Genomic DNA, 14722 nt, shown 5'->3' on the forward strand with positions numbered 1-14722 from the left:
GGCGCAGTGGTTAAGAATCCGCCTGCCAATGCAGGGGACATGGGCTTGAGCCCTGGTCCGGGAAGATCCCACTTGCCGTGGAGCAACAAAGCCCGTGTGCCGCAACTACTGAGCCTGGGCTCTGGAGCCCACGAGCCACAACTACTGAGCCTGGGCTCTGGAGCCCACGAGCCACAACTACCGAGCCTGCGCTCGAGAGCCCGCGAGCCACAACTGCTGAGTCCACGTGCCACAACTACTGAAGCCCACACGCCTAGAACACGTGCTCCTCCACAAGAGAAGCCACCGCAGTGAACCCACACACCGCAACGAAGAGTAACCCCGCTCGCTGCAACTAGAGAAAGCCCGCACACAGCAACAAAGACCCAACGCAGCCAAAAATAAATAAATACATAAAGTTATATAAATAAATAAATATTCGGTTGGCCAAAAAGTTCGTTCGGGTTTTTCTGTAAGCTGTTACAAACGAACTTTTTGGCCAACCCAATACTAAGAGAGTAGATCCTAAAAGTTCTCATCACAGGGGAAAAAAATTTTTTTTAATAACTATATGAGGTGATATATGTTAATAAAACCTCCTGTGGAGATCATCTTACAATACACGCATGTCAAGTCATTATGCTGCACACCTTAAACTTATACACTGCAGTATGTCATTTATATCTCAATAAGACTGAAAATAAAATAAGAATGAAGCCAATCCAAAAACCATACAGATAAGAAGATAAGGCTGAGCTGGACAACTGCAGAAATGGGATAGGAACTTTGGCGGGAGCTTCTTAAGGAGAATGGGGACACACACGCCCGGGTCCATTGTTGAGGGCAAGCTTTCCACCTCCCCACCCGCTACCCCAGCACCTGGCAGAGCCTTCGCACACAGCAGGCACTCAGCAAGTGCTTGCTAAGTTAACAAGCGAGGCTAAAAGGTCAAATTTAAAGCCACGAAAAAGCTAAACATAGTAATTTAAATTTTTACTTTATTTTCCTAAGACTAATTAACCTGTTGCTAGGGTTAAAAACATTTTCCCCACAACAGAATTTTATCTTCTCAACTGCTTAGTGCAAGGTGAAGTGTCCGGTTCAGGGGCTGCATGCTGGGCCTGTGAAGGTTGGTGACAGTCTGATGAGCCCAAGCCCATGAGACCCAGCAAGGATTCTGAGCACCCGGTAACGAGTGTCACGCTTCGGCAGACGTGCCAGTGACTTGACGTAATACGGGAAACACGCACCCTGGTCCCACATACCATGATATGAGGACATGGCCACATCGGAGGAGCTTAAGGGGCAGTGGAGAGGACTGCTTCTCCATTGAAACACTCATGACAGGCCCCCTTTCAAAGTCATGATCTTAGCATCTTGCTTCACGAATTAATACAATCATTGTTTTCAGCCTGACGTTAAGAGCTGTAGGTGGGGAGGGAGGCTGGGGAGGAACCCCCTTATTTTTAATTGTATGTGTTTAATTTTTTTTAGATGAATGAATCTTTTTTTAAAATTTTTATTTATTTTTGGCTGCGTTGGGTCTTCATTGCTGCGTGCAGGCTTTCTCTAGTTGCAGCGAGCAGGGGCTACTCTTCCTTGCGGTTGCATGGGCTTCTCACTGTGGTGGCTTCTCTTGTTGCAGAGCATGGGCTTCAGCAGTTGTGGCTCGTGGGCTCAGTAGTTGTGGCTCACGGGCTCTAGAGCGCAGGCTCAGTAGTTGTGGCACACGGGCTTACTTGCTCCACGGCATGTGGGATCTTCCCAGACCAGGGCTCAAACCCATGTCCCCTGCATTGGCAGGCTGATTCTTAACCACTGTGCCACCAGGGAAGTCCCAAGAACCCCCTTTTTATATCCATATGAAATTCTTCCAGGAAAAGGAGGAGGGGGATACAGCAAGTGGAGCCTGGGGAATGGGAGAAAGGCTTCATGACTGTGTTAACTGCTCTCGTTTCCTTGTCTTCTGAATAACTGACACCAAAGCATTCAAAAGTACTGATGTAGCAGGCACATCTGTCCCTACAGCTGGGTGCAGATGGCCCTAAACGAACATGCACATGGAACTCAGGCAGCCACAGACAAGGGATAGCTTTGCTGAGCACAGACTGTGGTAAATGAAGGTAGGAAATGAGAAGGTTTGTTTAGGCCTATAAAATAAGCCTTTTCACCAGAAAGCACCACGGATAAGTAGACCCATCCAGTCCAATGTGCTTCAATAAGAAAGAAAGAAAGGAAGAAAGGAAGGAAGGAAGGGAGGGAGGGAGGAAGGGAAGAAGGAAGGAAGGAAGGAAGGAAGGAAGGAAGGAAGGAAGGAAGGAAGGAAGGAAGGAAGGAAGGAAGGAAGGAAGGAAAGAAGGAAGGAAGGAAGAAAGGAAGGAAGGCAGGGGAAGGAAAGAAAGAAAGAGAGAGAGGGAGGGAGGGAGGAAGGCAGGCAGGCAGAAAGGAAAAAGAGGCTTGCCCTTACTAGGACATTTGACAAATGTGACAACAGGACAGAAAGGGAATTCTGGAAAATAATCACATTGCAGCAAGCCTGAAGCAGCTATAAACCTGACGGTGCTTTTAAACCTCCAGGAGCGCTCTGCTGCCAGCTTTGCAAAAGCAGGCTGAGGCTCCACATGAAGGAATCGTTCAGACACATACTACAAACACACCTGAACTGAGGTGTGCATGCATGGTGGGGATGTGACGGTGATGAACTGCACATACCTGGTACCCAGGAATGGACCTTACCGCCTCCACGACAGCCAGAGACATCAGATGCTGGACAAACGGAATCCGCTGTCCCAGCTGGGATCTCAGTGGGATGGAGACAAGCAGGGTAGAAAGAGCGCACCCCACGGGGCTCAGCCAAGCATTCCTTCCCCGCCCTGGAACACAAGCGCCATCAGGAAACCGGCCATTCTGCACCATGAACAGACTCAGATGCACGGAATGCCAGAAAAACTGCTGAGGCCTCAGAGCCACACACTCGAGACCTGTCCCACCTGAACGACTGATGAACTTGCTTGGTTATTCTGGGGTTAACTCAACAACAGAGAAGCTTTTTAAAATCTGAAGCTCTGTTGCTCAACAAGTTTCCAATAATCAGCATAATGTCCTCCCTCTGTGAGCATATCATTTATACTTTGATGATAAAGTCTTACACAGTGTCTGAACATCACTCTCAGTTTAACTCTCACCATACGGCAATGCAGGTGAAAACAGAGACAGTGGGGAAACCGGACCGAATCTATACCGGTCCAGGAGAGGCCCTGGAAGCCATTTGCGAGAAGTGATCCCTACCGTGATGGTCCCACGACGCTGTGAATACATTAAAAACCACAGAATAGTACAGTTTAAACTGGGGGACTGGATGGTATGTGAATTAGATCTTGCTGTTTTTTGTGTTTTTTTAAGGAAGCTGAATTTGAAAAATGATCCCTGATATTAACTCTCTGAGTTATTTTTCTTAAAAAATAGAAGCCAAGAAAATAAAATAATCAAAACGAGAGGTATAATCAACCTTCTTCCATGTCTTTTTTTTTTTAAACCACCTTACTGAGCACCACAGCCTTGAATAAAATAAATTTTTTTCTCTTTGAGTTATGTTCAAAAGACATGCTCAAGAGAAAGAAGCGAAAACAGTGGATTTCTTATTTCGTTGCTTCTTCTGAGAAAGGCATAAGAGCCTCTGAGAGTTAAAAGGACGTTTGGGTCGGCCTGCTGCCAGCTGGGGGTGGGGAGAGACAGGGGCCAATCGCTCTCGGTATGACCACTGAGCACGAATCTGCTTGCGGCTGGACCCCAGATGGATTCTGGGAGGATGTGGGCTCTTGCCTCCGAGAGTCAGCAGGTGTTGGAAGCTCTGGGCAGCCCTTGGCTTCTTTGTGGTCATTCTGTGAATAGGCACTGATCGTTGATCGAGTGCCCACTCCATGCAAATTCCAGTGCCAGCTGGCAGATGAACGACCCCTCCATGTGACACTCGGTATAGACACAGAAGGCACCTCACAGAGAACCTTCAGGAAAATAAACGTCTCTATAACATAGTTATTATTCACACACTGCAATGCCTAGAATGTGTCAGAAAGAAGAATTTACAAGACGTAGGTAAATGAACATTAAAACCATCACAAGCGGACGTCAACTAATTAATAAACATCTCAGTTTAAGAGAACGCTTTAATTCTTCTAAGGTTCAATCTTCTAATTGATTTCCCTCCCTCTTCCCCATTTTAGGGGTGTGTGAAAACAACTTCTGACTCGAGCCATGTCGATGATCAGCACGTGCAATCAATTGGCTCTCTGGCCAGGAGAGTCACAGATTTTAGAAAACAAAAAACCACAGAAACAGTAACAAAAGATGACTGACCTTTGCCCTGCGTTTGGCGGACTGCGATGGCGATTAAACCCATTTCCTGCGGCATCTCAAACATCAACCTGCAAACGGTGGGAAAGACCAGTCAGCCAGAACAGGGACACGGCATGAGAACCGAGAGCTCAGAGTGGGGGACACTGTGTGCACTCATTTGTGGATGTGTTAGTGAGGAAGGGCCATCTTACGGGTTTCAAGGGATACTGACCCCATTCCCAGCCTCTGCAGTGAGAATGACGGAAAAGGGACGAAGAAAACGCCATTCAATATCAAAAAAGATGGTTGGGGGGGCAGTGTGTGTGCACGTGTACCTGCCCAAGCTGTCATTCGGTTTATTCAAGACATTAAGATTACATTTCTTTGGAATATCCTATCAGATTCTTTCTCCCCCCGCTGATGTGGTGTCCCTTCTTCGAGTGACAACTAGCAATTCCTGACATTTGTTTCTACTTACAGTGCGTTTCTGTCTGAACACTAGAACATAATCATAACAGAAGTTTCTGATTATTCAGAAAACTAATATGGTGGCAATAAAGCCGTTTAAAACACACACTATCCCCTGAGAACTAATTATGTTTTAACTATAGAAAATAAATCTACACCTTCTGAGAACTCAGGAGAACCTTGGATCCTTTTAGGCTTGAGTTCTGCTTTTAAAATGGTTTTATTTAAAAGAATACAAACTTCCCTTTGGGGGATAGGTAGAAAAGTGCACTGTATCTCCACCAAATGAGTCGACATTAACTTTTTTTTCTTTTCTCTCTTTTTTTCCCCAGAAAAGGAAAGGGAAAAAAGTCCCTCACTCTGAGAATTTCCTCCCAGTTCCATTCTACACGTGTAACTCCACGTTAGGAAGGTTTTCCTGTGCGTTCCCAGGAGTTGCTGACCAGGTACTGAGCAGGCACAGTTCACCGCCGGTTTATCAGACAAAGCAAAACATCAGGTTTGTCCACGGTCAGGGCCACTGCAGAGGCCTCTTTGAAATACATTTTTGGGGGAGGGAAGTGGCAAGGGCAGGAATGAGGTGGTATTTTGTATAAACAAAGTTTCCACGAACGATTCCAGGGTTTCCACAGAACCCCCGTGCTGAGGAGAGAGACCACGTTCTGATAGACCTTCATCCTCTCCTCCCGGCTCAGGGAACGGGGTGGAACTTTACACATGGTAAGAGACGGAAAATACTTAAAGGCCAAAACAACCAGGGGGTCTCTGCGCGCACACGCAGGCTGGCAGAGCCTGGCCGGGCGCAGGCAGGCCCGGTGGGGAGGAGCCAGAAGACCCCTTGACTTGCTAAGAAGAGCCTGGCCACGTCAGGCAGGGGCCGGGCCAGTCCGACAGGCACGGGGCATTCCCAGCGAGCAGCCAGCCCCCCTGTCCGGGTGCCAAGCCCACTTCCATCTCACATGAAATACAGCTCCAGAAGTATTTCTCTTGGACACCATGAATAACCCACTGAGATCGACTCTGCCTGCACACTGTTGGGCTCCAAGAATAAAGCGTCCTTTTCTTGCGTTGGAGTGGCAGAAAACCCTAAGAAGGAATCTTTATCCGCGCAGGGAGGTAACATTGTCTCCTAGGAGCCTCTTGCTTACCAGAGAGACCCAGCAGCCCTTCACCTGGGCTCCTAAGGCACGAGCTCTGGGGCGACGATGCCTAACAAATTTTTCTATGGGAAGGGGTGCGGGGGGATGATTTTGCACGTTGTGAGCAGACTGCGAAGGCTCTCTCCGTGGCAGAAATCTAGGATGTGCTGTAAATGAACATGTAGACAGTAGAAGGTCATGTCTATAGGAAGCGGTGGTGATGGTGGAATTAGGCGAGGGGAGGCGGGGAGGTTCAGAAAACAAACACAGACTTTTCTAGAACAAAGAGAAATGATGACGGGAACATATGCACTAAACCGCTGGAGCTTTGGCAGCAGTTAACAGGGCATACTGATGAGAAGACTGAGCTTGTGCTGCTGAAGGCCAAGAGGAAATTCTGCGAGGAGGGAGACGGTGGGGGGGCGGGGGACTGTGGGTGGTGTAATGCTTAGTTTGAGGCCAGTGGAGGCTGCCAGATTTATTTGTGCTATCTAAGATAACACCGGGGGCCAAACCACACGGCTCACGGTCAACAAAGAAGCATTTATGAACGTTTGCAAAATCTCAATTTTGCATCTCTGAAGATGAAGTCTCTAGGTTACTTTAGCAGAAAGGAGACACCATAAATGCATTTCCATCCCGAGCTGATGTCATTCTCACAAAAGGAAATAGAAAAAGGAGGGAAAAAAAGAAAAAAAGAAAAAAAGAAAGGAGGGGGTTACATAATGACTACCTCCCTGCCTCTGTGCTTTTTCTCCTTGTTGGCAAAGGCTGTTTAATAAATGGTTTCTGTGAGTGGCAGCAGAGGGCATGCACTGTATACCAATAGGGCACGCGAGGAAAGTGCTCTGTTTTTGTACACTTCCCTTCGGTCTGAAACATCCAGAGCTCCCAAGGCTCACTTGGCAAACAGGACAGCGTCCTGACCACTTTGTTACTAAGGACATCACAGTTCCTACTGGGTTCCCTGCCAACCGGAACGTCCTGAGTTTCACGTTGTTGTTGGAATTAAGTTTCAATAATTAAAACTAACCAAGGGACTTCCCTGGAGGCACAGTGGTTGAGAATCTGCCTGCCAATGCAGGGCACACAGGTTCGAGCCCTGGTCCGGGAAGATCCCACATGCCGCGGAGCAACTAAGCCTGTGCGCCACAACCACTGAGCCTGCACTCTAGAGCCCGCGAGCCACAACTACTGAGCCCACGTGCCACAACTACTGAAGCCCGTGCGCCTAGAGCCCGTGCTCCGCAACAAGAGAAACCACCGCAATAAGAAGCCCGTGCACTGCAAGGAAGAGTAGCCCCTGCTCGCCGCAACTAGAGAAAGACCGTGCGCTGCAACAAAGACCCAATGCAGCCAAAACATAAATAAATCAACTTATTTTTTTAAAAAACTAACCAAGAAGACAGGCCAGTATGAGTTAGTGAAAATTCTGAACGAACAGAAGTTTAAATCCAGACCCAGTCAATCCGCTTTGAGGATTCAAACCTAAGGAAAGAGCCCACATCCACCACCGTGTATAAAAGTAAAAATCTGGAAATTACGTAAGAGTTCAGCAGGGAAATGGTGACGTAAATTACGTTACATGAGGTCAGTGGAATAATCTGTAATCATTAAAAACGATCGTTATGAAGACTATGTAGCAACACGGAAGAAATGTTTTCAACAGAATGTTCAATTTAAAAAGCAGGATACGAAACCTACATATACTTTTATCCCAAATGTGTAAAATTCACAGAAAAAGGGAGGAAGGAGATTTGACGAAACAACAACTGTGGCTACATTAGGATGATTTTTTTCTTTATTTTTTTAAACTTTCTTTAAGATGACTGCTTACCTTTAATTTAAAATACTTTTGAAAAATTTGGGGGAAAGAAGCATGGTTTTTAGGTTTAAATATAATACTTGTAAATATTTCAAAGAACAGGACTGAAAGATCTGCTTTAAAAATAAGATAATAACAGTTATCTTCAGCACGCCTTTTATTATAACCAATGAGCAAGACCTTATTTGATAAGTAATGAATGAGTAGAAACTCTTAAAGCCAGTCTGTTCATATGCAATGGGAGCCTTAAACATTTTACACGTTCTGACTCAGTGACTATACTCCTAAGATTGAATTCTAAGGAGTATTCAGACAAGGAAACAAAATAATTCAGGGACACAACTATTCATCACAGCATTACACAGTGAAAAAATCATAAATAATACAAACTGTCCATGACAGAGGAAAGAAAAAAATCATAGTATCCTCACATGAAAAAAACATCATATAGCCATCAGTGATACAGGCGAATGTCCATTGAACACCACTAGACGACTTAAAGAGGGTAGAAAATCCTATATACAGCGTGATTCCAATGATGCTTTAAAATACACTTTTAAAAATTGTTAGGAAATAGACCAAAATATTAGCTGTGGTTACTTTAAGGAGTGTAATTATTGGAAAAATACAGCAAAGTACAAAGCAGAAAAGCCATCCAAAGAAGTCCTTCTTCTCATTAGAAATGTACGTTCTTCTATACTTTTTCCCCTTAAAAAATACTACACACACACACGATATATCTTACAAAAAAAGTTCCTGATGACTGGAAACACTGCTTATTTTGGAACTCTTAAAATAATGTAGCTATTTAGTTATGGACACATTTTTATTATGTCGATAATAAAAAAGGCTTAAAAATAGCATCATGGTATGATCCCATCTATGTAAGCTATGTATTCCTATGTGCATACATAGAAGAATACAGGACACCTATTAACAGTGGTTATCTCCAGAAGGTGGAAGCAGAATTATATGATGATTTAAATTTCTTCATTATGCTATTCTAAGTAATCTCTGGGTGGTAAGATTTCAAGTGTTTATTTTCTTTATACTTTTCTGAATTTTCCACAATTTCTATACTTGGAGTGCATTCACTTCAAAATCAGGAAAAATGCTATTAAAGAAAAGATTTGTTAAAATCCAACTTTTCTTTAACCTACAGCTCACTAGCTGGTGAACAACTTCCTCCCTTTGGAGAGGTCGCAGATCTGCCACGCAAGAGCAGCCCACTGTCCGAGCTTTACCAGGCTCACTGTACGAATCCTGCTGTAACACACGAATGGCGGTGCCTGTCCCTCACACTCCTTCCCTGGCGGAGCATGTGGCTTGTGCGAGGCGGCAGGCCGAGTCCAGTTACCGTCCATGCACAGGCTCCCTCAGGGCTGGGGAGAAGGCATGCAGAAGGCTGCCAGCATCCTGGGCGGTCTCCACCCTGGGACCCCGAGGAGCTTCATCAACTCACGCTGGCGCCCATGCTGTGCCTTGTCTTCTCCCCCGAGTCTTCTCAGTTCAGACTCTCCCTCTCCCAAGCCTTCAGAAAGACATATTCTCAGAGAATCCCCCCCCTCCATGTTTTCTATGTGAAAAAAAGACCCAATACGGGGGGCAGGGATGAGGTGGAAGGAGAAGAGGACCCAGGCAGTCACACACTGATGGCTAACAACTTATTTCTGATTTTGAAAACGTTTATTGGAAGATGAACTCTCACTATTCATCACTGTATTTACTTCTGTGTAGTTCAAAGGAAACTGTGTTAAACTTCATTTCAAAAACTATTTTTTTCAAATGTATTAGATTGTGAACACCAACTATGATATTTGGGTATCAGTTTTTAAAAAGTTAACAAGCTAAAATATAAAGATATTTTATTTTTTAAAGAGTCTTACGCTAACAGTACAATCATTTTTAAAACAGTTGCCTTCTATGCAAGAATGCATAGGATTGGGCTTCCCTGGTGGCGCAGTGGTTGGGAGTCCGCCTGCCAATGCAGGGGACACGGGTTCGAGCCCTGGTCTGGGAGGATCCCACATGCCGCGGAGCGACTGGGCCCGTGAGCCACAACTGCTGAGCCTGCGTGTCTGGGGCCTGTGCTCCGCAACAAGAGAGGCCGCGATAGTGAGAGGCCCGCGCACAGCGATGAAGAGTGGCCCCCGCTTGCCACAACTAGAGAAAGCCCTCGCACAGAAACGAAGACCCAACACAGCCATAAATAAATAAATAAATAAATTTATAAAAAAAAATATATATATATATTTATAAAAAAAAAAAAAAAAAGAATGCATAGGATTGTTTTTTGAAAGAAAATGAGTAGTGTTTTCTCCTCCCAAGAACACGTAGACCGGAGCAAGGAAGGCGGGAGGGCTCTGCCATGCATGGGGCTGTGGTCTGGGGTGGAAGGTGCTGGACCCGGACCAGTGACTTCTGAACGGAGAGCTAGCCATGTGGGGGGCAAAGCTGAGATTGCTCCTGGCAGGAAAGGAAAGGTTCCTGAGGAACTTTAGAAACATTGCGGTGGAGATGACTCAGACAGGAAATGGGACAGATCTGGATTCAAACCCCCTTGTTGATATGAACTAACACTGAGTAAGGGGCATGTCTCTCCACCTCTTCAGTCACCTAGGAAATGGTCTCGCTCTCCGTAAGATTGGAGCATGAAGGAATACACAAGATGCTTTGACACAGGGTAGGGGCTTAAATGTACCACTTGCTCTTTGTTGTGTAGATCCCAGAAGGCCTTCAATTTCCTCTTCTTGGAGATAAAAAGGATGGTCACAGAGAAGACCCGGAGGAGAACAGTGGTGGAAAGTGTATGTTTCAGGACCCTTCACAAATTCTAGAGGTAATGTCTCTTCTCTGTACCTCTCGCCCACCTCCCCCATCTCTCTTACCTACATACACACTAACGTGATCTGAACCTGGACTAAAAAGCTTTCAGATTAACACAACTGGGTTGCAGAATCCTCACTTCCAGTTCTAGGGTCTCTGAACCCACTTAGCAAAGCTATAAACCATTGGTTGAATTAGCTACTTGGCTTTTTAAAAATAACACATTATTTAGGTTATTGCTTACAAATACTTTTGGTCATTTATACACAGCGGCACAACAGTTTTACTAATATATTCTTCCATTATCTTCTGGATTGGACATTTAAAACTACAATGACCTGTCATCAATCTACCTTTTTGGAATGCTGTCAAATAAGTAAGCTTTAGATCATATTCCTTTATTTGTGTTTTCTGTATAACAGGATGCGCATTTCAGTTAGAGGCAAAGTGGGAATTTGGACTGCTCAAGAGTAGAACCATCACCACCTTCCCCCTGGGTGTTCCCCAGAAGCAGAGGCCGCATCTGTATTTCTGTTGAAGGGTGTCTGTGGGTCAGATGCTCTGTTAGATTTCCATATCTCCTAGCATACCAATCATTCATAGATTTTCATCTAATCTTCCCCATTTCCAACATCATACAGAACAGCATCTACACTACTGCTAAATCATTTAACTGCTCACAGGGAGGGAGTCCTGTGGATTCAGCTTCCAGAATGAGGCACCTTTCTAGTACATCAAGCATTTGTTGATGTTGGTCTGTATTATTCAAGATGAACACAAACCATTGTCTCTTACCCCTGACACTGCACCATAAATACTGGATGTCTGAGCATCACCTCCTGCCTTAGACCAGTGCTGTTACAGAATTCACAGATGGACAGCTAAACTTGTGTAGGCTGAACTACTCATGGCACCCACAACTAGCTCTGAGGCCAAGCCTACAAGACAGTCCTGATCCTAGATCCTCGGCACAGTTAAACCTGCCGCCAAAAATGGGAAGTCAGATCATGTCTAACCGTGCCACTAGGAGTCCCCGGATCACAGGATCTTCTCAACCCACTTCTCAGGCTGATCAGAGCCCATCATCTTCAGCTGGGTGTGGAGGGGCTCCACCATGGGGCCATCGCCATGGCTCATTTACCCCAACAGAGGGCCTTCTGTTTTGAAATGCAGCTGCCATTTCAGAAGATGGACACTGTCTCATCGTGACCACGTCTGTCTCCAAGCAGACATCTGGGGGTCGTTTTCCTGAAGGCACTGTAGATGTTTCAACTCGGTCACCTGGAATCAATGCCGATTTTCTGCACTTTACATGCATTATCTCATCTAAGCTTTACAAGTCAGATGAGGACACAGTCTTGGAAAGGCAAAAACCACTTCTATAAATAGGCCACTGAGCCAGCAAATCAGGAATTCAAGTCAAGGTCTGGTTGGTTCTAAGACCCATGATATTTTGTTTTTCATTTTGTTTTTAACCTTTTACTTTGAAATAATATCAGACTTACAGAAAACTTGCAAGGATATAGTATAAAGAATTCCTGGGCTTCCCTGGTGGCGCCAGTGGTTGAGAATCCGCCTGCCAATGCAGGGGACACGGGTTCGAGCCCTGGTCCGGGAAGATCCCACATGCCGCGGAGCAACTGGGCCCGTGAGCCACAATTACTGAGCCTGTGCGTCTGGAGCCTGTGTTCCCCAACAAGAGAGGCCGCAATAATGAGAGGCCCGCACACCGCAATGAAGAGTGGCCCCCGCTTGCCACAACTGGAGAAAGCCCTCGCACAGAAATGAAGACCCAACACAGCCATAAATAAATAAAAATTTAAAAAAAAAAAAAAAAAAAAAAGAATTCCTGCATGTCCTTCACCCAGCACCCAGATTTCCCAACTGTTAACTTTTTACCAAACAGGCTGCTCCGTATCTGTCTGCCTGTCCGTAATTCTTTTTTCTGAACCATGTGAGAGTAAGCTGCAGCCATAACGTCTCTCTATCCCTATATACTTCAGGGTATCTTTCCTAAAAATTAAGGGTATTGTTTTACATAATCAGAGTACAATTATCAAAATTAGAAACTTACCATTGATACAACACGGCTATCTAATCCGGGGGTCAGCAAACTTTTTCCGTAAAGGCCAGATAGTAAATATTTTAGTCTTTTGTGAGCCCTATGGTTTTTGTTGCAACTATTCAACTCTGCTGTCTGAGCAAAAAAGCAACTGTAGACAATATGTAAATAAATAAATCTGGCTGCGTTTCAACAAAACTTTATAGACACAGAAATTTGAATTTCATATAATGCTCATGTGTCACAATACAGAATTTATTTTAATTAATAGACTTTCTTTTTTGCGTGGCTTTAGGTTTACAGAAAAACTGAGCAGGGAATTCCCGGGCAGTCCAGTGCTTAGGACTCCATGCTTCCACTGCAGGAGGCCCTGGTTCGAGTCCTGTCGGGGAACTAAGATCGCGCATGCTGTGCAGCGTGGCCAAAACAAACAAACAAACAAACAACCCCCTCAAAAAAAAACCAGAAAAGGAAAACCCGAGCAGAATGTACAGGGTTCCCATATACTCCCTCAACGTCCACCCCATCCCAGTTTCCCTATAATTAACATCTTATATTAGTGTGGTACATTTGCTATAATTGATATAATATAATTGTATATTAATACACTGTTATTAACTAAAGTCCATAGTTTAATAGTAGGATTCACTCTTTGTATTGTACAGTTTCACGGGTTTTTTGACAAATGTATAATGACATCTATCCACCACTACAGCATCACATAAAATAGTTTCACTGCCATAAAAAATCCCCTGCGCTCCATCTATTCATCCTTCTTTTTCTCCCCTCACCCCTGGCAGCCACTGATCTTTTTACTGTCTCTGTAGTTCTGCCTTTCCCAAGATGTCATATAGATTTTACTTTTTAAAACTTTTTCCCAACCATTTAAAAATGTAAAAAAAATATTCTGCGTGCTTAGGTGGTACAAAAACTGGTAGCAGGCCATAGCATGCCAACCCATGATCTAATCTATGGAATTTGGTCAAGATTCATCCACTGTCCCAACAAGGCCCTTGATAGTAACACACAATCTGCCTTCTTCTTGAGGATCTAATCCAGGATCATGTGTTGCATTTAGTTGCCATGTCTCCTTAGTCTCTTTAATCTGGTTCTGTTCTTCATTTTGTGTTTCATGACCTAGACATTTATTGAAGAGTGGAGGCAGTTATTTTATAAAATGTCCTTCAATTTATTTATGTATTTATTTATTGTTTAATATTTATGTATTTATTTATTTTGGCTGTGCCGGGTCTTAGTTGCGGCACGTGGGATCTTTTTTTTAGTTGCAGCATGCGGACTTCTTAGTTGTGGCATGGGGGATCTAGTTCCCCAACCAGGGATTGAACCCATGCCCACTGCATTGGGAGCGTGGAGCCTTAGCCACTGGACCACCAGGGAAGTCCCTGTCCTTCAATTTAGATGATCTGAAATCTCACGATTAGACTCAAATTAGCATTTTGGCAGAAACACACATTAGTGAGAGTGTATCCTTCTCAGTGCATGGTATCAGGAAGCACACAGTGTTGCCTCATCCCAGTATTGGTGAGTTAACTTTGAGCCACTTGGGTAGGGTGGTGTGTGCTAGCTTTTCCACTGTAAAGTTATTGTTTTTCCACTGTAGTTAATTAAGTACTTCTGGGGAGATAAAATACATATCATGCTTCTCAAGAAATTTAATCTACTAGTGTTAGCATCTGTGGAGGATTTTACTTGAATCAATTATTTATTTGATGGTTGCCAAAGAGTGGTTTTTCTGATTCCATCATTTCTTCCATGTGTACTTGTTGGGATGCTACTATAAGGAAGAGCTTTTTCTTCTCCCCGCACTTACTTTTCTTTCTTCCTTTCTTTACAGCAGAATGGACTTGTGGAGCCTTATTTATCCAACCGAATATTTAATTTCCTATCATTATTTATTCTGATGCTCATATTACGCCAGATTTGGCAAGTAGAAGCTCCTTCAAGCTGGTGTCTGTCTCCTACTGACAAGTCCCTGTCATCTTTCAGCACTTCCTTACTTTTTTGGCATAAGAAGAAGTTCCACAACCATCTTGAACTTTCTCAGAACCAGCCCCTGGAATTGGCCTT

The 14722-nt window shown here is 44.5% G+C and overlaps 1 protein-coding gene across 3 annotated transcripts in view; it reads right to left on the reverse strand.

The window, feature by feature from the left end:
- Positions 1 to 14722, reverse strand: part of HLCS (holocarboxylase synthetase) — a 195343-nt gene that overhangs the window by 9964 nt on the left and 170657 nt on the right. For all 3 annotated transcript variants that reach the window (XM_082458785.1, XM_082458783.1, XM_082458784.1), the window contains exons 7-8: positions 4336 to 4403; positions 2692 to 2852 (exon numbers count right to left, since the gene is read on the reverse strand). In XM_082458785.1, coding sequence (XP_082314911.1) covers positions 2692 to 2852; positions 4336 to 4403 — 229 coding nt within the window. The remainder of the gene's footprint in view (positions 1 to 2691; positions 2853 to 4335; positions 4404 to 14722) is intronic.

Source organism: Balaenoptera physalus, assembly GCF_965194825.1.
Source record: "Balaenoptera physalus genome assembly, chromosome: 4".
In the NCBI taxonomy this organism is placed as follows: Eukaryota; Metazoa; Chordata; class Mammalia; order Artiodactyla; family Balaenopteridae; genus Balaenoptera; species Balaenoptera physalus.